Here is a 21,468-nt window from a genome sequence, read left to right on the forward strand (position 1 = left end):
GCGCTGTTGCAGCTCGGTGAGCTGCTGGATCTGGGGTCCGCCTCCCCCGGTCTCAGTCCGGCTCCTCTTATTATTGGCCAGCTTGGCCTGCAAGAGAAAGGACGGCCTCTAAGTACAGTGTGTAGCCCTGATCTTGTGTGCACTGCCTCCCATGGTCGAATAGCCTGGCCAGTGTGTAGCCCTGATCTTGTGTGCACTGCCTCCCATGGTCGAATAGCTTGGCCAGTGTGTTAAGTGCAGAATGTGCAATTGATGTTCATGACTGTCCCATAGCTGCTGCATGAGGGCTGGCCATTAGGGCTTTCAGGTCCCTTTGCCCATAATGTGAGGTGCACATGCAAGGATGAGGAGGACACTGGAAAGGGTACTCACCCTGACAATCCTGGCGAGGTCATTTAGCTTTTTGCGGCATTGTACAGAGCTCCTGGGGACCTCACTGTTGGATGTCACCCTGGTGGCGACATGCCTCCAGGCTTTCCGGTAGACACCGGCTTCTTCCCATTGTCCGGAAACAAGATATGGCGTCTCTTCTCCACAGCGCCAACCAGCACCCTCAGATCATGCTCTGAGAAGCGCTGCGCTCGTTCACGGGCCTTCTCCATCCTTTCAGGCGCTATTTGGGTCCAGCAGCAGTGTTCAGGCCTAGCTGGAGGGCTGCAGTGTCCAGGGCGTGGCAGCAGACCAACTCGACCCTTCCCCCTTAAGAGCTGGCCGGCGCCAGGGTGTCTGCTGTCAATCAAGAAATGACCGCACCTGCGCTGTGCCCGGCCTCGGCGGTATCGCTCAGTACCGCCGGCTTAGCGCCTAAAGATAGTCGTGCATCGCCAGTTTTAGCGCTCGAGCAAACTCTTAGGGCGAAGCTACTGAATACCGGCGAAGTGGCCTCGACTTTGCGCTGGGCGCAAACTTTAGCGGCCGTCCGACTTTACCGCCCCAAAAGTGGCTATAATGAATTTCTAGGCCCTTGAGTCAGTGCCACATTTATACCTCAGCGCCAGCCAACTCAAATGGATATGGTTTTAATGAACTAGAGCCAAGCTTCAGTCTTGATTTGTGCAGTAGAACATTAACTCTATAAATTCTAGGAGGCTGCACCTGGAGTCTAATAACTCTAAAGAGCTGCTGACCTGTAAAAGCTTTCAATGGTTTGGTGATTCATCAGTGCTCTAATTAATACAGAAGGAAGATATATCTGAATTAATTATCCTTCTATAATAGTTAGCATGATATTCCATTTTTTTAAAACAAAAAACAGCTGAAAAACAAATATGGCAGCCTGTATGTTGATGTTTATCGATGATCATTCAATGCTCTCCTGTGACATGCCTCTGTCCGTTATTCAAATGGATTAAAGCCCGCACTAAAAGTTAAAATGCCTGATAGAGGAAGCCCTGGGAACGCAACTACTTGTATTTATATAGCGCCTTTAACGTAGTAAAACATCCCAAGGCGCTTCACAGGAGCGATTATCAAACAAAATTTGACACCGAGCCACATGAGGAGATATTAGGGCAGGTGACCAAAAGCTTGGTCAAAGAGGTGGGTTTTAAGGAGCGTCTTAAAGGTGGAGAGGTTTAGGGAGGGAATTCCAGAATTTCCAGGCAGCTGAAGGCACGGCCGCCAATGGTGGAGCGATGGAAATCGTGGATGCGCAAGAGGCCAGAATTGGAGGAGCGCAGAGATCTCGGAGGGTTGTGGGGCTGGAGGAGGTTACAGTGATAGGGAGGGGCGAGGGCGATGGAGGGATTAGAAAACAAGGATGGGAATTTTTAAATTGAGGTGCTGCCGGATTGGGAGCCAATGGAATCTTTTACATCCACCTGAGAGAACAGACGGGGCCTCAGTTTAACGTCTCATCTGAAAGACAGCACTGGCGCATTAGCCTGGATTTTTGTGCTCAAGTCTCTGGAGCGGGACTTGAACCCACAACCTTCTGACTCAGCGCCGCCCAGTTCTTAAAGGGGAGGGGCCAACTTGCTGGCCAGCCACACCCTGCTCAATGCAGCCTTGAATCTCGGCCTGGAGAGACCTCGAAAGTAATTGTGTTGGAAGCACTAATGGCTAGGCCCAGGGAAAGAGCTCGGCGCTTAGGAACCTCAAAAGTGGTGCTGAGGGCCAAAACCTTAGGGCAGTGTTAAGTCTTTCCAGACGTCACTCTCCCTCTCAACCTGCGTGTAGCAAACCTTTTGCCGACAAGAAAAGGCAGGAAGCGGCCGCCAGCCCCTTCCCAACCTGAAAACGTTCCCCTCTACCTGTTGTTCCTAGCGGCAGGTGCTAAGGCGGGGGGCGCAACTCAATATCTGCTCCGGGGTGCTACCGGGGCATTGCGTGTTCGACTGACGTCACGATCTGTGGGCGCAGAGGATCATGGCGGTAGTGTTTAGCGCCGCCGCAAAATGACTGGTCAATTTCGCGAGCGGCGCTAAAATCACCGCGCTCGAGCGCTAAGTTCCTCGTGCTCCATCAGCGCCCCCCGGAGGCGCGAACGGGAGGCGCGAACCAACAGAATTTTTCCCCCCAATAATTTTTGTGATATGAAAGGTCGAGGTCGATGTATTTTGCACTGATATTATAGGAGAACGTTGCAATGAAACAGCGCAGAGATAGGAGGCAGTCACCACGGTGAGGACCAGTGAATTGATTGCCTTCAACACACAAGGTGGCTTCTGTTCAGCATTATAGATTTGTCTACCCCGACCGGGAATAAAAGGTGAAGTGGAGAAATCGAGAAAGCAGAACGCGAGATATCTGAAGATGAATACATGCTGTCAACTTACTGCCTGCAGATTTATTGAGATTGATCATTCCAACCAGCATCTGTTTTCTTGGCCAATTAATTAGACGTGTTTTCTTATCCACTGCTTGCTGTTCATTGGCTGCTATTTCAAACATGGCCACGCTCGACATTACCCAACTGTGCCTGGGCAGTAGTATATTCGCCCTCAATTGAGTCATGACTGTCTATCTCTTAAGAAAATGGCTAGCAAAAGGAACCCCATGATCCACCGTTGCCATAGGTGAGCTTTGGCGATTGAGGGCGGAACGTGCTGGCTCGATGCGTCTGGCACACAGCTTCACGTGACGGGGGAGGCGGCACATTGGGCGCTACGGTGGCCAATCCTCCAGGATTGGCCTGGAGTCTCCAGGAATCGAAGATTAATCCCCAGGACACCGCGGGGAGCAAAAAAACCCCGGGAGAAACATCATGAGGACTTTGAAAAGAGTGTGTGTTGTTTTTTTCTCATTTTCTTTGAACACTTTCATTAATTTAGTTATAAAAATATTGGAGATGGGGAAATAAATCGGGTACAGTAGCATAGTGGTTAAGTTGCTGGTCTAGTAATCCTGGACTAACAATGAGTTCAAATCCCACCACGGCAGCTGGGGAATTTAAATTCAGTTAATTAAATAAATCTGGAATAAAGACATAAATCAGTAATGGTGACCATGAAACTATCAGATTGTTGTAAAAGCCCATCTGGTTCACTAATGTTCTTTCGTGGAAGGAAAGCTGCTGTCCCCACCTGGGGTCTGGCCTTGAGGTGACCCCAGACCCACAGCAATGTGGTTGACTCGTAACTGCCCCCTGAAATGGCTGAGCGAGCCACTCAGATGCACCAAACTGCAACAAAGAAGTATCACCACACGGACTGCAGTGCCTCATAGAGGCGGCTCACCACCAGCTTCTCAAGGGCAGTTCGGGATGGGCAATAAATGCTGGGCCTTGCCAGCGATGCCCACACCCTGTGAACGAAGATTAAAAAACACATGGGTGGCGGTGGCAGTGGGAGGTCATGTGATGATACAGCCAGGAACGTGTCCAATTCAGGTCAACGCGTCCCATTCGCAAACCAGTGGAGTTTTATTAAGTGACGGAAAAATTTGTGTGGGCCTTGAAAGGGAAGCGCTGACTTCCATGCCCAGGAACCCCCCTGGGTCACTCCCAGATCTCTGCTCCATGGCGCGGTAAAACCTCAAATTTACCCTGGCCCTCTGCTCCGATTGCGACAGTAGCTCGTCATTCCGCCGAGCACTTCAGTTCCTTTCTAACCGAAGCAAATAGCCGCATGGCAGGAGGCAACGCCCCCTTTAACAGGAAATGGCGCACGTGAATATTTATTAAATAAGCTACTGACCATTTGAAAAAAGGGAACAAAGAGATTTCAGAGGGAAGGAGCAGGAGGAGGCCATTCAGCCCCTCGGGCCTGTTCCGCCATTCAATGAGATCGTGGCTGATCTGTATCTCAGCTCCATCATAGAAACATAGAAGATAGGAGCAGGAGTAGGCCATTCGGCCCCTCGAGCCTGCGCCACCATTTAATGAGATCATGGTTGATCATCCACATTCAGCACCCTGTCCCTGCCTTCTCCCCATATCCCTTGATCCCTTTAGCCTTAAGAAATATATCTAACTCCTTCTTGAATATATTTAATGAATTGGCCTCCACTGCCTTCTGTGGTAGAGAATTCCACAGGTTCACCACTCTCTGGGTGAAGAAATTCCACCTGCCTTGGTTCTGTAACCCTTAATACCCTTACCCAACAAAAAATCTATCGATCTCAGTTTTGAAAATTTACAATTGACCCCCTCCAGCCTCAACAGCTTTTTGGGGAGAGAGTTTCAGATTTCCACCACCCTTTGTGTGAAGAAGTGATTCCTGACATCACCCCTGAACGGCCTGGCTCTAATTTTAAGGTTCTGCCCCCTTGTTCTGGACTCCCCCCACCAGAGGAAATAGTTTCTCTCTATCTACCCTAAAGCTACCCTTAATCTTCTAAACTCGAGGGAATACAAGCCCAGTCTGTGCAACCTGTCCTCGTAATTTAACCCTTCTAACCCCGGTATCATTCTGGTGAATCTGCGCTGCTCCCCCTCCGAGGCCAACATATCCTTCCTGAGGTGCGGGGCCCGGAATAGCTTTAGATTACAGGCCAGGGTAGCTGGAATAGTGCGGCTAAAGCTAATGTAGCCTCCTCCCCCGAACTCTCATTAATGCAGCAATGCAACAAGTTAATTCTTGCTGTTGAAGTAAGCTGTAGCCAGATCCTCCCCTCTCCTCCCCTTATCCTCCTCCACACCAGAAAATAGTCACAGCAGGACTCTAGCTCAGCTCAGTGTACTTTGCTTGTAACCATTCCATCAGACTGAAGCTCAATCTATCTGGAATATTGAACGAGCGCTAATTAGCATTTGCTCCAAAACAAGCTTGCACATTTACCCAGATTTCCTCGTTAACTGTGAAGCCAGTTAATCATTCACCGTAGACACATACACTGTCACAAGGCAGCCCATTCCCGGAATTAGGCCATGCTGCTCGTAAAACCAGGAAAGATAATGCCGGGATTTGGATTATCAGAGGGAAGCACCAAAGTGGGTCAGAGAACTGTACCCAGGGGAAGGAGAGAGGGTGGAAGGAAAAAGAGAGGGGAAAGAAGGAGAGAGGGGAAGGAAGGAGAGGGGGAAGGAAGCAGAGAGGGAGAAGGAAAGAGAGAGGGGAAGGAAAAAGATGGGGAAGGAAGGAGAGAGGGGAAGGAAGGAGAGGGGGAAAGGAAGGAGAGAGGGGGAAGGGAAAAGAGGGGGAAGGAAGGAGAGAAGGGGAAGGAAGCAGAGAGGGAGAAGGAAAGAGAGGGAAAGGAAGGAGAGAGGGGAAGGAAGGAGAGGGGGAAGGAAGGAGAGAGGGGAAGGAAGGAGAGGGGGGAAGGAAGGAGAGGGGGAAGGAAGGAGAGGGGGGAAGGAGGGAGAGGCAAAAGAGGAAGAGAGAGGCAGAAGGAGTGAAAGGAGGAAGATTTTGGGGCAAGACAGGCATGGGAGGAGGTGAAGGGGACGGGACAATCAGAAGGGGAGGGCGGAAAATGGGAAGCGGAATGGGAGGGAGGGCGAAGGCAAGGTGGGGGAGGGTGACAATGGAGGGAGAAGTTTACATCTAGTCCATAAAGAGTGTAATCTTTACAAAGGATTACATAGAATGTACAGCAAAGAAACAGGCCATTCGGCCCAACCAGTCTATGCCAGCGTTTATGCTCCACTCGAGCCTCCTCCTGTCTTTCCTCATCTAACTTTATCAGCATAATCCTCGATTCCCTTCTCCCTCATGTGCTTATCTAGCCTCCCCTTAAATGCATCTATACTATTCGCTTCAACCACTCCCTGTGGTAGCGAGTTCCACATTCTCACCACTCTTTGGGGAAAGAAGTTTCTTCAGAATTCCCTATTGGATTTCTTGGTGACTCTCTTATATTGATGGCCTCTAGTTATGCTCTTCCCCACAAGTGGAAACATTCTCTCTCTATCCACTCTATCAAAACCTTTCATCATTTTATAGACCTCTATTAGGTCACCCCTCAGCCCTCTCTTTTCAAGAGAAAAGAGACCCAGCCTGTTCATCCTTTCCTGATATGTATACCCTCGCATTTCTGGTATCATCCTTGTAAATCTTCTCTGCACCCTCTCCAATGCTTCTATATCCTTTTTATAATATGGAGACCAGAACTGTACACAGTGCTCCAAGTGTGGTCTAACCAAGGTTCGATACAGGTTTAGCATAACTTCCCTACTTTTCAATTCTATCCCTCTAGAAATAAACCCTAGTGCTCGGTTTGCTTTTTTTATGGCCTTGTTAACCTGTGTCGATACTTTTAGTGATTTGTGTATTTGTACTCCTAGATCCCTTTGTTCCTCTACCCCATTTAGATTCGTATTTTCCAAGTAATATGTGACCTCCCTAGTTTTCTTACCAAAATGTAATACCTCACATTTATGTGTCATAGAGTCATAGTCATAGAGTTATACAGCACAGAAAGAGGCCCTTCGGCCCATCATGTCCGCACCTGTGTTGAATTTCATTTGCCAATTATATGCCCATTCTGCAAATGTATTAATGTCTTCTTGTCATTTGTTGCAGTCCTCCTCGGTATTGGCTATATCCGCAGCCCCCCCCCCACCCAATTTGGTGTCATTCGCAAATTTAGAAATTGTGTTTTTGATTCCAAAGTCTAAATCGTTAATATAAATTGTGAACAGCAGTGGTCCCAGCACTGATCCTTGTGGAACACCACTACCCACCTTCTGCCACTGTGAATAGCTACCCTTTACTCCCACTCTCTGCTTTCTGTCTCGAAGCCAGCTAGCTATCCATTCTGCTACTTGTCCCCTGACTCCGCATTCTCTGACCTTTATCATTAGTCTATTATGTGGTACCTTATCGAAGGCCTTTTGAAAATCTAGATAAATTACATCTACTACATTACCCTTGTCTACTCTCTCTGTTACTGCTTCAAAAAATTCAAAGAGGTTGGTCAATCAAGACTTCCCCTTTTGAAATCCATACTATTTATTATTATATTTTTCATTTCTAGATGTTCTTCTATTTTCTCCTTTAGTAGGGATTCCATTATTTTTCCTACCACCGATGTTAAGCTGGCTGGCCTATAGTTCCCTGGATATGTTCTATCTCCTTTCTTAAATATCGGTATTGCGTTAGCTATCCATCAGTCCTCTGGCACTACACCTTTTTCTAACGAATTATTAAATATGTGTAGTAATGCCTCTGCTATTTCTTCCCTAGATTCTTTTAAAATGCGCGGATGGAATCTGTCCGGACCAGGGGTTTTATCCTCTTTGAGTTTCATTAGTTTATTTAGTATATCTCCTCGTTTTATTTTAAATGCAGTTAACTCATTACTAATCTCATCATCCGATGTCATCTCCACCTGTTCTATCTCCCTGGTAAATACTGAAACAAAGTAATTCTCCCAGTTTCTCCGTCTCCACTGCGTCTGTTCTGACGATGTCACCTTCCATACCAGTGCTTCCGACATGTCTTCCTTTTTCCTCAACCGAGGATTCCCCTCTACAGTGGTTGACACGGCCCTTGACCGTGTCCGTTCCATTTCCCATACTTCTGCACTCACCCCTTCCCCTCCCCCCCAGAACCATGATAGGGTTCCCCTTGTCCTCACCTTTCACCCCACCAGCCTCCACATTCAATGGATCATCCTCCGCCATTTCCGCCACCTCCAACGTGATCGCACCACCAAACGCATCTTCCCCTCACCTCCCCTTTCAGCATTCCGAAGGGACCACTCCCTCCGCGACACCCTGGTCCACTCCTCAATCACCCCTAACAGCCCTTCCCCTTCACCTGGCACCTTCCCATGCAAGCACAGGAGATGCAACACATGCCCTTTTACCTCCTCCCTTCCCACTGTCCAGGGCCCCAAACACCCCTTCCAGGTGAAACAGCGATTTACTTGTACTTCTTGCAATTTAGTATACTGTATTCGCTGCTCACGATGTGGTCTCCTCTACATTGGGGAGACCAAACGCAGATTGGGCGACCACTTTGTGGAACACCTCCGTTCAGTCCGTACGGGTGACCCTGAGCTTCCGGTTGCCTGTCACTTTAATTCACCGCTTCACTCCCACTCTGATCTCTCTGTCCTCGGCCTATTGCATTGTTCCAATGAAGCTCAACGTAAGCTCGAGGAACAGCACCTCATCTTTCGATTGGGCACTTTGCAGCCTTCTGGACTTAACACTGAGTTCAACATATTTAAACTATAACCCCTGCCCCCATTTTTCATGCTGTATGATTTTGCCATTCCCATTTGCAACATTTTATCTTTCCTGCCTCTTACATAAGCACAGAATGGGCCAGAAATTCCAGGCCAGAAGCGTGAGTGCGCTCGGGGTACTCACGCTTCTGGCCGTTGGAAATGCCGGCGTTCAGCAGGAACAGCGCATGCGGGGAACGCCGGCATTTCCAGACCTCGAGCGCGTGCGACTGCACAGGCAGCGCTTGCGCAGTGAACTTCGTGGATTTCATTCATGAAATCCGTGAGGGTAAGTCCTCAGAACTTACACTGAAAAAAAGCAAGTGTAAAGTGGTTCATTGGCTGCGGAGGAAGATATATTTTATCGTGGAGCTTTTGAAATGCAATATTTTTGTTTGGGAAAGGGAGGGAAGTTATTTTAAGAAATTTTAAGTAAGTTTTAAAGTTAAAATTTTTTTTTTTTTTAAAGGGTTTTCAGAACGGTAGGTAGAAGGAGCAATTGTGGCCGTGTGAATGGAATGTGAGAATGAGTTATGTATGTATGTCCACATATATTCCTTTAAGTATATGTATGTATGTTTTATATTCCTTTACTATGAATGTATGTTTTTAATTATGATTTTCCAATAAGTTACTTTCTCTGAAAGTCATAATTAAATAATACATTCATACACATAAGTAAAGGAATATATACATAACACGCAAAGGAATATATACAGACATACATACTTTCAGAAGCTCCACGATAAGAAATATCTTCCTCTGTAGCAACTGTACCCATGCTTTTTTCATGTGTAAGTTGTAATGACTGGACCTCACTGAAAGCATTAATGAAAGCGGCGAATTATACTGCGCACGCGCTACATGTGCAGTTGCACGCGTTCTGCCTCTGAACCCCTTCGTTCAGAGGACAGGAAATGCCGGTTTTCCCCACATGCACTGTGCATGCTGAAAACCGGCATTTCATCCAGCCAGATGCGTAAGTACCCCGACCGTACTAGCGCATTTGGAAGGGAATTATTGGGCCAACATTTTACATGTCAATAAAATAAAAAATTTAACACTTGCACCACTTGCCCCCTCGCACCTGCGACTGAGGGTCCAAGGAGGTGCATTGCGCAAGAGGTCATCATCGTACGTATCCTCACATTGTTCCCTTTGGGGAACTGTATGAAGTGGTGGAAGGATTTATGGCCGTGATTAACGCTCATTCCGTGACCGTAACCATCTTTGAACCAGCCATTAGGGTGGTTAGTCCTATGGCGGGAGGGTTTTACGGGCTCCCACAACCCATCTGAGGGGGGGGGGGGCGGCCACCAACACCCACGGACGCAAGTATCCCGCTGGATGTCCACCCAAAATTTAAAGTTGGAGCTCCGACTCCACTTGCCGGGACTGTCTGGAGTGGGGTTCAAAACCCTACTCCTTCTGGCCCAGCGGCGGGGATGCTTACTGCTACGCAAAAGGCCCACTCCGCACAAAAGGTGACACCCATACGTTTCCTGCGCCTTTTCCCTCCCCGTGACTGGAGCCCTATGCTGCCATTTCACGTTGCTAATCGGATTGGGCCTTTGTCATAGCGGTAGGATCCCTGCCGCTGGGCCAGATCAGGGTAGGGTTTCGAACCCCGCTCCAGACAGTCCCGGCAAGTGGAGTCGGAGCTCCGGCTCTAAATTCTGGGTTGACATCCAGTGGGATATTTGCGTCCGTGGGTGTGGGTGGCCCCCCCTCCTTGTATAGCTTGTGGGAGCCCGTAAAACCCTCCCGCCATAGGACTAACCGCCCTAATGGCTGGTTCAAAGATGGTTACGGTCACGGAATGAGCGTTAATCACGGCCATAAATCCTTCCACCACTTCATACAGTTCCCCAAAGGGAACAGTGTGAAGACACGTATGACGACGACATTGCTAAATAAATAAATGGAATTAAAAAAATTCTTTTAGGGCTTTTAAAAGTCTTTAAATTGCTTTAATTCTCTTTAAAACTACTTCAGATTACTCAAAATAATGTAAACATTTTAAAAAGTTTATAAAAGTTACCAAAAACTTCCAAAAACCTATTTAAACTGCTGCTTTGCATGTAAAAAAGCAAAGCAGCTTGACAGAAACATTGGGGGCGTGTCCAGTGAAACTGAGACCTCAAGGGGCGTGTCTCACTTACACTGCACGCTCCTGGGTCCGCGCTGGCTGCGCTCCTGGGCGGCGTGACGTCATACGCTGCCCGGGATTCTTGCTTCAGTTTCTGGAAGTGCAGGCGTCCCTGGAGCTGATCGGCAGGAGCGCGGGGTAAGTGCAAATACGGGGCTTGCACGCGCTGCAAGCCCCGTTCTGGAATTTCTGGCCCAATGTTCCTTCAATTCCTTCCTCCCACACCCACCCCACCCCTCCTGTCTCTGCACCTGCTTAATACCTGTTACATCTCCAGCCTTTTCCAGTTCTGAAGAAGGGTCTTCGACCTGAAACGTTGACTCTGTTTCTCTCTCCATGGATGTTGCCTGGCCTGCTGAGTATTTCCAGCGTTTTCTGTTATTATTTCAGATTTCCAGCATCCGCAATATTTTGCTATTGTAATTATTTAATATCTCTGCCATCGCTCTATTGCTGCCTGTGGTATTATCCTCTCCATCCCTTAGTGGCCCTATTCCCATCCCAACCCTCTTCTTTTTATTTACATGCCTGTAAAATATTTTACTATTTTGCTTTATGTTCCTTGGTAATTTAATTTCATAGTTCCTCTTTGCCTTCCTAATTGTTTTTTGACTTCTCTCCTAATCTCTTCATATTCTCCCTTATCATGTTCTCCCCTGCTGTCTATGTACTTCATGCATGCCTCTTTCCTTACCCTCAATTATTCCCTTAGGGCTTTATTTATCCACGGAGCCTCATTAGTGTTCAGCTTGTTCTTTCCTTTTAGCAGAATATATTGTTCCTGGACTCTGTTGAACACCGTTTTAAATGTTTTCCATTGCTGTTCTACATCATTGTTTTCCAATACTGTTCTCTATTTTATTTTCCCAAGTTCTATTCTCAGCCCCTCAAAATCAGCTTTTCTTCAATCTATTACCCTGGTTTTGATCATACTTATGTTCTTCTCAATTATTATCTTAAAGTGTATTATATTATGGTCACTATTGCCTAGATGTTCCCCTACTTTTACTTCTCTTATCTGCTCTGGTTAATTCCCCATTACTAGATCCAATAGTGAATCTTCCTTTGTTGGGCTTTTTACATATTGGGTTAGAAAGGAGTCCTGTACACATTGCAGGATCTCTATTCCCTTATCCCCTTTACCTACCTTTTCTGTCCAATTAATATCTGGGTAGTTGAAATCTCCCATGATTATTATTTTATGTTTTTTACTCATTTCCCTAATTTGTCTGCATATTTCTTCCTCCACTTCCCTGCCACTATTAGGTGGTCTATAAACTACCCTTATTAGTGTGATTGGTCCTTTATTATCTTTTATCTCTACCCACATGGATTCTATTTCTGACTTGCTGATAGCTGCGTCACTTTTTTTTACTGTCATTATGTTATCCCTAATAAGTACAACTACTCCGCCTCTCCTTTTCCCCTCTCTATCTTTTCTAAATATGTTATACCCTGCAATGTTTAATTCCCAGTCCTGATTTTTCTGTAGCCATGTCTCAGTAATCCCTACTATGTCTGGTTGCTCGCAACGCATGATTGCCTCCAGCTCCCCTGTTTTATTATGGACACTGTGTGCATTGCTGTACAGACAGATTAACTAATTTTTAATAGCAGTTCCTCTCACTTTATTTTTAACCATCTTTTTAAACTCCTGGGCCTAGAAATTGAGTTGACGCCGCGCCAGGGCTTTAGCGCCGGAAATTTAGCGCCGGCGCTAATTCCCTTGCGCGCGCCAAAAATTCAGTGGCGCCGCGCCCAGACGGCTGCCGGCGCTACTGGCGGGCGTGAGCGCCTCCCAATGGGCGCTGAGTGCCGAATTGCGGCGCTAATCCGGCGCTGCGGCACCCGATGCGGTGCGGCAGGCTGGGGAAGTGCAGGCCTCCTCCTTCAGTTAAGGAGGAGCTGCCTGCACCCGCCCGCTGTCCGTTCAAATATTGAAAAAATGAGCCCGGCACCTCGGACAAGTGCCGGGCTTGCAGGCCAGACGCATCTGTTCCGCGGGGGGGGGGGTGGAGGAGTCCGGGGAGGGAGGTGCGGGCAGGCAGCCGACGGGAAAGCGGCCGGCCGCCGCGCGACCTTAATGCGCCGGCGCTAACTCGGGGAAGACTCGGTTGCCAGAGTCTTAGTTGCGGCTGCCACGGGCGAGGCGGCCGCAACTGAATTTCGGCGCTGGGGCCCGTCGGCATGGCAACCGGGACGCTGCGCACACCGATGACGTCATCGGTGCCGGCGCAGCACTACCGGCTTAACGCCGACGGAAGGGCCCCACTCAATTTCCCAACTGGCCATAACTCCGGCGCTAGGCCCTCTAGCGCCTCAAATGCGGCGCTAAGGCTACTCAATTTCTAGGCCCTGTTCTATAAGTCTATTTATTCCCTGGCCATCAAGGTCCTCCCTTACTTTATTCTTTCCTATGCTCTCCTTTCCTGTTTTGTTTATATTTAGGCTGGTTTCATTTCTTGTAGATCCCTCCCCCCATCTTCCTAGTTTAAAGCCTTTGCCACCTCCCTATTTACCCTTTCCGCTAGGACTCGGGTTCCATCCCAGTTCAGGTGGAACCCGTCCCATCGGTATAGATTCTTCCTGTCCTAGTACTGGTGCCAGTGTCCCATGAAAACGAACCCCTCTTTCCCACACCAGCCCTTTAGCCACGTGTTAATTCTCCTGATCTGACTGTTTCTGTGCCAATTTGCACGTGGCTCGGGCAATAATCCAGAGATTATTACCCTCGAGGTCCTGCTTTTTAATTTCGCTCCTAACTCCTGATAATCCTTCAGCAGGACCTCCTCCCTGTTTCTACCTAAGTCGTTTGTTCCGACATGGACCACGACAACTGGATTTACCCCCTCCCTTTCCAAATTCCTCTCCAGCCGCCTCGAGATATCCCTTACCCTGGGTAGGCAACACACCCTTCGGGATTCTCATTCTTGGCTGCAGAGTAATTAGAAACTGATGGCTTCAGAGTTCACGAAGAAACAGCATTAGTCCTTCCCACCCATCACCATGTCCTTCACCACTCTCAACACTTTGCAAGCTTCTGCCCATTTGACAGCATGTCACTGGCAGGTTGAACACTCAAACTCTGCCTCCCTCAACTCAGGGCGATTTAATCTCCCCTAGATGCCAGGCCCAAAGCTCGAGTCTAGCCCTGGAGGTTTCGGACAGCAGGCACTTGTCACTGAGCTGGCTTCCTGCTGTCCTTGGCACTCACCATTCATAATAAATCCTTGACATTTTGCTGGAGTGGAAGTAATTATTGAGAATTGGTTTTCTGAAAAACGACTGCATTAGCCTGAGTGCGTTCAAGAATGTCAGGTCCAAGAACGTAAAATTGAAATGACTGATGACTTTTATAATAATAATTATCACATTGCACATCTCAAAGTGCTTCACACAGTGAGTTGTTCTGAAGTACAGTGACTGTTATCTAATTGAGGTGTTTAAGATGATTAAAGGGTTTAATAGGGTAGATAGAGAGAAACTATTTCCTCTGGTGGGGGGGAGTCCAGAACAAGGGGGCAGAACCTTAAAATTAGAGCCAGGCCGTTCAGGGGTGATGTCGGGAAACAATTCTTCATACAAAGGGTTAGTGGAAATCTGGAACTCCCTCCTTCAAAAAGATGTTGAGGCTGGGGGTCAATTGAACATTTCAAAACTGAGATTGATAGATTTTTGTTAGGCGAGGGTATTAAGGGTTACGGAACCAAGGCGGGTAAATGGAGTTAAGATACAGACCAGCCATGATCTAATTGAATGGCGGAACAGGCTCGAGGGGCTGAATGGCCTCCTATGTTATGTTGGAAAAAGGCAGTAGCTATTCTGCACCAGCTTAAACCACAAACCAGCCTGACGATGAATGACCAAAGAAATGTTTTTTTGGCTCAATCGGCTAATGCAGAACTGTTGCCTCGGACATCGGAGGAACACCCAGCTCTTCTTCGAACAGTGGGGTCTTTAACATCCACCTCAAACGAGCAGGTGGGGCCTGGGTTTAACACCTCAGTCAAAGGACGGCACCTCCGACAGTGCAGCACTCCCTCAGTACTGCCCCTCCGACAGTGCAGCACTCCCTCAGTACTGCCCCTCCGACAGTGCAGCACTCCCTCAGTACTGCCCCTCCGACAGTGCAGCACACCCTCAGTACTGCCCCTCCGACAGTGCAGCACTCCCTCAGTACTGCCCCTCCGACAGTGCAGCACTCCCTCAGTGCTGCCACTGGAGTGTCAGCCTAGATTATGAGTTCGATCCCTGGTGTGGGACTTGAACCCATAACCTTCAGAAGACTGCACGCCACTGAACTAAGCTGACGATTTCTATCAGAAAGAACAAACTTGCATTTCTATAGCGCCTTTCACGACATCGCAAAGCGCTTTACAGCCAATGAAGTACTTTTTGAAATGTAGTCACTGTTGTAATGTAGGAAACGCAGCAGCCAATTTGCGCACAGCAAGCTCCCACAAACAGCAGTGATATAAATGACCAGATAATCTGTTTTTTTTAAATGATGTTGGTTGAAGGATAAACATTGGCCAGGACACTGGGAAGAACGCCACTGCCGTTTATCAAAATAGTTGCTGTGGGATCCTTTGTGTCCACCTGAGAGAGTAGACAGGGCCTCGGTTTAACATCTCATCTGAAAGACAGCACCTCCGACAATGCAGCACTCCCTCAGTACTGCACTGCAAGTGCCAGCCTAGATTTTATGCTCCAGTTTCACGGAGTGGGGCTTGAACCCACACCCTGCTGATCCAAGAGACAAGAAGTGCTACTCACTGAGCCACGGGCTGCCTTTTAACTTTCATTCATAACATACATTGATGACTAGTGTCTATAGCTGGTAGTTTGCCTTTAAAGTTAATAGCAGCATTGAGGATAACGGATGGGGGAATGTTTTTTTCAGCTGGTCCGCTACACCATCGAGGGACTGCTGCAGCTTGGGCCTATGGGATCAACGAGCTTTCTACCAGATACCAAATGCCTCATCGATGACAGAAGAATCAAAGCCCCGAGTCTGAGGAAATGTGAGGAGGTCCTCAGACCGAGTCAGAAACTCTGGGATTTCACGCAGGTACGGTCTTGTGATTGTTTCAGGTCAAATCAGAAGGGCAGAGGGGAAAAAAAATAAATGGAATCCACTTCATCAAAGTTGCCTGGTCATCAGAGGTGGAGAGTAACAGAGAGGAGTCTGCGGGGGTGGGGTGGGGGGGGGAGGGTGGGGGGTCCGGGGGCAATGTTCCACGAATTTTTTTTTGAGTGCGCCCTGACATGAATCAGTCATTCATGAAAGAAAGACTTATGAAATAATACTGAGCGGCCTGCGGGGGGGGCGCTGTCCAGGGAGAGTATAAATACTCGGGCACGGGCCCAGCTTGTGCAGGACATTCTTAACAGGAACTAGTGAAGGACACAACTAGACCTCCATGTTGTAAAACAGTTGATTAAAGCTTTGTTTAACGCTTAGACCAAGTGCCTAGTAGTTTTCTTACGTCACGCCCCATTCAAAATACCGCACGTGCACGGTTTATCTCATTGTAAAGCCGGTGAGCCGGCTGCGCGGGAGGCCCTGAGATCTACGCGGCCATGTAGCTTAAAGGGAACATTGCTGGGTGGGGTGGGGGGGAGCTCAGTGCGAGACAGTTAAGGATCTGTTACACGGATATTTAGCCACGCGCACAGCCAGTGGTGGAGCTAGGTTTGACCGACTGCTGGGGGGAGGGGTCAAATTTGAGATTCGGCACATTGTGAAAGACCACTCTTTGGAAGACCACCCCGCCCCCTGCCCTTTCCCCGCAGCCCTGCATAATTTTTCCTTTTCAAGTATTTATCCAATTCCCTTTTGAAAGTTACTGTTGAATCTGTTTCCATCGCCCTTTCAGGCAGCGCATTCCAGATCACAACTCGCTGCGTAAAAAAAAATTCTCCTCACCTCCCCTCTGGTTCCGTTGCCCATTAATTTAAATCTGTGTCCTCTGGTTACCGATCCTCCTGCCACTGGAAACAGTTTCTCCTTATTTACTCTATCAAAACCCTTCATAATTTTGAACACGTCCATTAAATCTCCCCTAAACTTTCTCTGCTCCAAGGAGAACAACCCCAGCTTCTCCAGTCTCTCTCTACATAACTGAAGTCCCTCATCCCTGGGACCATTCTAGTAAATCTCCTCCGCACCCTCTCCAACCTCTCTGATGCCAAGTTTTAATTGGTAAGTTCAGCAACTTCTATTAGTTAGTGGGTCCATTTTCAGAATGACCGCTATTGGCTGGAGCCTTGCCTTGTCTGGCAGCTGCGCATATCGGAAATTCACAGGTATGGCGCCCATAATTTTAAAGCCAATCATTATAATGGTGGTTAAACAAGCGGGATAAGTGGCAGGTCTTTTGGATGAAACAGTCTTTCGTAGACCTTCATAATGCAATATTGCAGCTGCATGGGAACACCACCCGACCACATCTACCCTATCAAACCCCTTCATCATTTGAAGACCTCTACATAGTCTAGAATCCCAATCTTCATGTTTATCTCACTTTTCTGGGAAGGAGAAGGGCAGCAGGCGCATGGGAACACCACCACCTCCAAGTTCCCCTCCAAGTCACACACCATCCTGACTTGGAAATATATCGCCGATCCTTCATCGTCGCTGGGTCAAAATCCTGGAACTCCCTCCCTAACAGCACCTTCACCACACGGACTGCAGTGGTTCAAGGCGGTGGCTCACCACCACCTTCTCAAGGGCAACTAGGGACGGGCAATAAATGCTGGCCTTGCCAACGACGCCCACATCCCAAGAATTAATATTTTTAAATGTACATTGGTGATGCAAATTCCCCACAGAGTCCATTTCTCTTAACCTTTATGGTTCAGCATTCAGCAACATTAAATTAATCTGTTGCACAGTCTACTACAGGAAACTTTCTGGTATCCGGCACGGACGGGACCGATGTGGTGCCGGTTCAGCAACAATTCCGGATAACCGAACGCTATAGTGAAAGATACGGACCTTAGAGCTCCGTATGAAGCAACAAACCCTGTTGCACAGCTTCAGAACAACATCCACAAGTTGCAAGCGTCTCTGTAGCTTAGCAACAGCTGCAGCCAAACCCTTGCCTTCCTCAATTTGTTGCTGTGCAAGTAATAAAAGTTATAAAAGTTAGCTGAAACCGACTCCTGAATTTTGCCGGTTAACCGACATTTCCGGTTATTTAGGGGCCGGTTAATTGAAAGTTTCCTGTAATTAACATAAGTAATCAAAAAAGAAATGTTAGCCGACAAGTCTGTCTGGTTGAAATGTAAATGGCATACGAACTACCCTTGATTTTTCAAAGAACCTATGTTTGATTACTTTTGAGAACAAAGGTGACTGGAGTTTGGGGCCATCCCCAGTGTCAGTCGTGGCTCAGTGGGCAGCACTCTCACCTTTGCGTCAGAAGGTCGTGGGTTCAAGTCCCGCTCCAGAGATTAGAACACAAAAATCTAGGCTGACACTCCCAGTGCAGTACTGAGGGAGTGCTGCACTGCCGGAGGTGCGGTCTTTTGAATGAGACATTAAACCAAGGCCCCGTCTGCTCTCTGGATGTAAAAGATCCCACGGCACTATTTCAAAAAAGAGCAGTGGTGTTCTCCCTGGTATCCTGGCTGATATTTATCACTAAAACAGATGATGTGCTCATTTATCTCATTGCTGTTTGTGGGAGCTTGCTGTGTGCCAATTGGCTGCTGTGTTTCCCAATTTACAACAGTGACTACACTTCATTGGCTGTAAAGTGCTTTGGGATGTCCTTGGGTTGTGAAAGCCATGATATAAATGCGAGTTTTTCTGTCTGCAGACATGAACATAGATTCCAAGGAAGCACTTGGACTTCATTTTAGATACTTAAAACAATATTTATAGAATCATAGAATGGTTACAGCACAGAATGAGGCCATTCGGCCCGTCGAGCCCGTGCCGGCTCTCTGCCAGAGCACTTCAGCTAGTCCCACTCACCCGCCCTTTCCCCATAGCCCTGCAAAAAAAATTTTCCTTCAGGTATTTATCCAGCTCCCTTTTGAAAGCCATGATTGAATTTGCCTCCACCACCCTTTCAGGCAGTTCATTCCATACATATTGGCCCAGAAATTCGGGTCGGGGGCTTCCCGCGGGTGCAAGCCCCCAGCCTACACTTACCTGCGCGCCGGCAGTTGACCTCTTGGCCTGCGTGGAATTCCTCTCCGAGGCCTGTCCCAGAGGCCGGCGCGCTGTGCTTGTGTGTCCCAGGGGCGTAGTTAGTGCGAAGCGTCCCCTGGGATCACGTGAGCAAAAGGCAGCCAATCGGAGCAGGGAATGCTCCATTCATAAGTCTTGACAGATAGACCTGTCAAAACCTATAAATGCTGAGGCTGTAAAACTGTACTTTACCTTCAAATACATTTTTTTTAAACATCACACTTTGTAAATAAACTATAAATGACATTAAATAACTATTTTAAACAAAAATTTTAATTTTGAAAAAAATAATTTTATAAAAAAACGGGGCTAAAAATAAACTTAGCTTGCTTTAAAGTATTTAAAAGTAAAAAACCTGTGGAAAAAATGTTTGAATTTTAAATAATTGACCACTTACCTTTGAAAATGAAGTCCTTATGGCTGCTTTTTACATTTCTAAAATGTACAGACTTACCCGCACGTTAAAACCTGTAAGAAAAAAGGAAGTTCAACGCACACGCGCAGACTCCCGTGCGCACGCGTTCGACCTCTGAACCCCTTGGTTCAGAGGATCGGAAGTGCCGGTTTCCCGCGCATGCGTGGTGCATGCAAGATTACGGCACTTCCATCGGGTCCACACGTGAATACTCCGTCCGTACTCACGCGTTGGGACCCGAATTTCTGGGCCATTAAAAATCTCTTTTTATTACAGATAAGCACTTAAATTTCCTCTTCCTCAGAAACATTGTGCCATGTACAGTTAAAAGAGCGTAAATTGTTAACACTTGTTGACTTTCTTTTACAGAATGGGCCAATTATCAACCGAGACACAGGTCGCTGCCTGGAAGTGGAAATGGCCAAGGACGCCAACTTTGGCCTGAGACTGTCTTTGCAGAAATGCTCTGGGCAAAAATGGATAATAAGAAACTGGATCAAACACGCCAAGCACTGAGCGCTGAGGGGATTCATTTGCTGCATTGCAGCGTACCTTTGTATATCTGCTTCCACTTGACATGGTGACTCGAGGCCAGACGCCCATAAGACATGGTGGGACCGGAAGTGTGGGATCACCCAGTCATTCTCAATGAAGGGACATTGGTCGACTCTTTCATTTGAACATTACTGACACTGCACGGAATTAAATGAACAATGATGATGTGCCCTTTTTTCACATATAAACTTCTCGACTGAAAACTAGTCCCTTTAGCATGTTTGATTTATTGTATTGGAACAGAAAACTGTAAGTAATAAAATCAAAAAAATTAATATATTATAATACTAAATGGTACAATTTTAGAGGGGGTGCAGGAACAAGGAGACCTGGGGGTGTTTGTGCACAAATCTTTGAAGGTGGCAGGACAGGTTGAGAAGGCTGTTAAAAAAAGCATACGGAATCTTGGGCTTTATAAATAGAGGCAGAGAGTACAAAAGAAAGGAAGTTATGCTAAACCTTTATAAATCACTGGTTCGGCCCCAGCTGGAGTATTGTGTCCAATTCTGGGCACCACACTTTAGGAAGGATGTCAAGGCCTTGGAGAGGGTGCAGAGGAGATTTACTAGAATGATTCCAGGGATGAGAGACTTCAGTTATGTGGAGGGACTGGAGAAGCTGGGGTTGTTCTCCTTAGAGCAGAGAAGGTTAAAGGGAGATTTGACAGAGGTGTTCAAAATCAAGAGCGATTTTGATAGGGTAAATAAGGAGAAACTGTTTCCAGTGGCAGGAGGGTCGGTAACCAGAGGACACAGATTGAAGATAATCGGCAAAAGAACCAGGGGAGAGATGAGGAGATTTTTTTTACGCAGCGAGTTGTTGTAATCTGGAATGTGCTGCCTGAAAGGGCGGTGGAAGCAGATTCAATAGTAACTTTCAAAAGGGAATTGGGGATAAATACTTAAATAGGAAAAATTTACCGGGCTATGGGGAAAGAGCAGGGGAGTGGGACTAATCGGAGAAAATCTTTCAAAGAACCATCACAGTCACAATGGGCCGAATGGCCTCCTTCTGTGCTGTATCATTCTATGATTATAAATTAAAGGATGTTGCCTCTAAAAATTGATTCTGTTTACTTTGAGTATTGGAGAAAGAATTGGAAGGCTGCAAGGATTATTTGTCTTCTCAGATGCATCCCCATTCAGGCTACAGCTTGGTGTCAAATGTGTATGTGGGGCCTTGTATAAGGACTTTTCAGACATCTCTCGAATGTACAGGTGGTTAGACAGAGCCGCGATACACACCCCCAGCACACTGAAGTCAATGGGTTACACGATAACCATAACGCCTGTTATGCCTACTTGCTCCAGTGGTGGCGCTCAAACCCCTCTCAGCCAGTTACAACAAACCACAGCCAGGATTGACTGACTGCCCTCTGCTAGTTATTGCTTGGAGGGCAGACGATAGCGCTGGGATGCGCTCTGCCACATCCCCACCTCCGACGCTGTATATGGGGGACGCCCGATAGTTCCCGGCATCCAGCGTTGCAGAGAATTATTTTATTTAATCGTCAGTGCGAGGGTCTCTGCAACTCAGTTCAAAGAAGGAACTATATCCATCTGCTCTCGTTCTAGTGCTCACCACCAATAAATC

The 21,468-nt window shown here is 47.4% G+C and overlaps 1 protein-coding gene across 1 annotated transcript in view; it reads left to right on the forward strand.

Moving 5' to 3' along the window:
* Window positions 1-20,937, forward strand: part of galnt9 (polypeptide N-acetylgalactosaminyltransferase 9) — a 382,222-nt gene extending 361,285 nt beyond the window's left edge. Inside the window, exons 10-11 of the mRNA XM_086011929.1 lie at window positions 15,606-15,773; window positions 19,690-20,937. Of these exons, the coding sequence (XP_085868055.1) occupies window positions 15,606-15,773; window positions 19,690-19,836 (315 nt within the window). The 3' untranslated portion in view covers window positions 19,837-20,937. The remainder of the gene's footprint in view (window positions 1-15,605; window positions 15,774-19,689) is intronic.
* The last annotated feature ends 531 nt before the right edge of the window (window positions 20,938-21,468 follow it).

The sequence above is a fragment of the Somniosus microcephalus genome, chromosome 19, assembly GCF_052327205.1.
Source record: "Somniosus microcephalus isolate GS21.2 chromosome 19, FLI_Smic_1.0, whole genome shotgun sequence".
NCBI classification, from domain to species: Eukaryota; Metazoa; Chordata; class Chondrichthyes; order Squaliformes; family Somniosidae; genus Somniosus; species Somniosus microcephalus.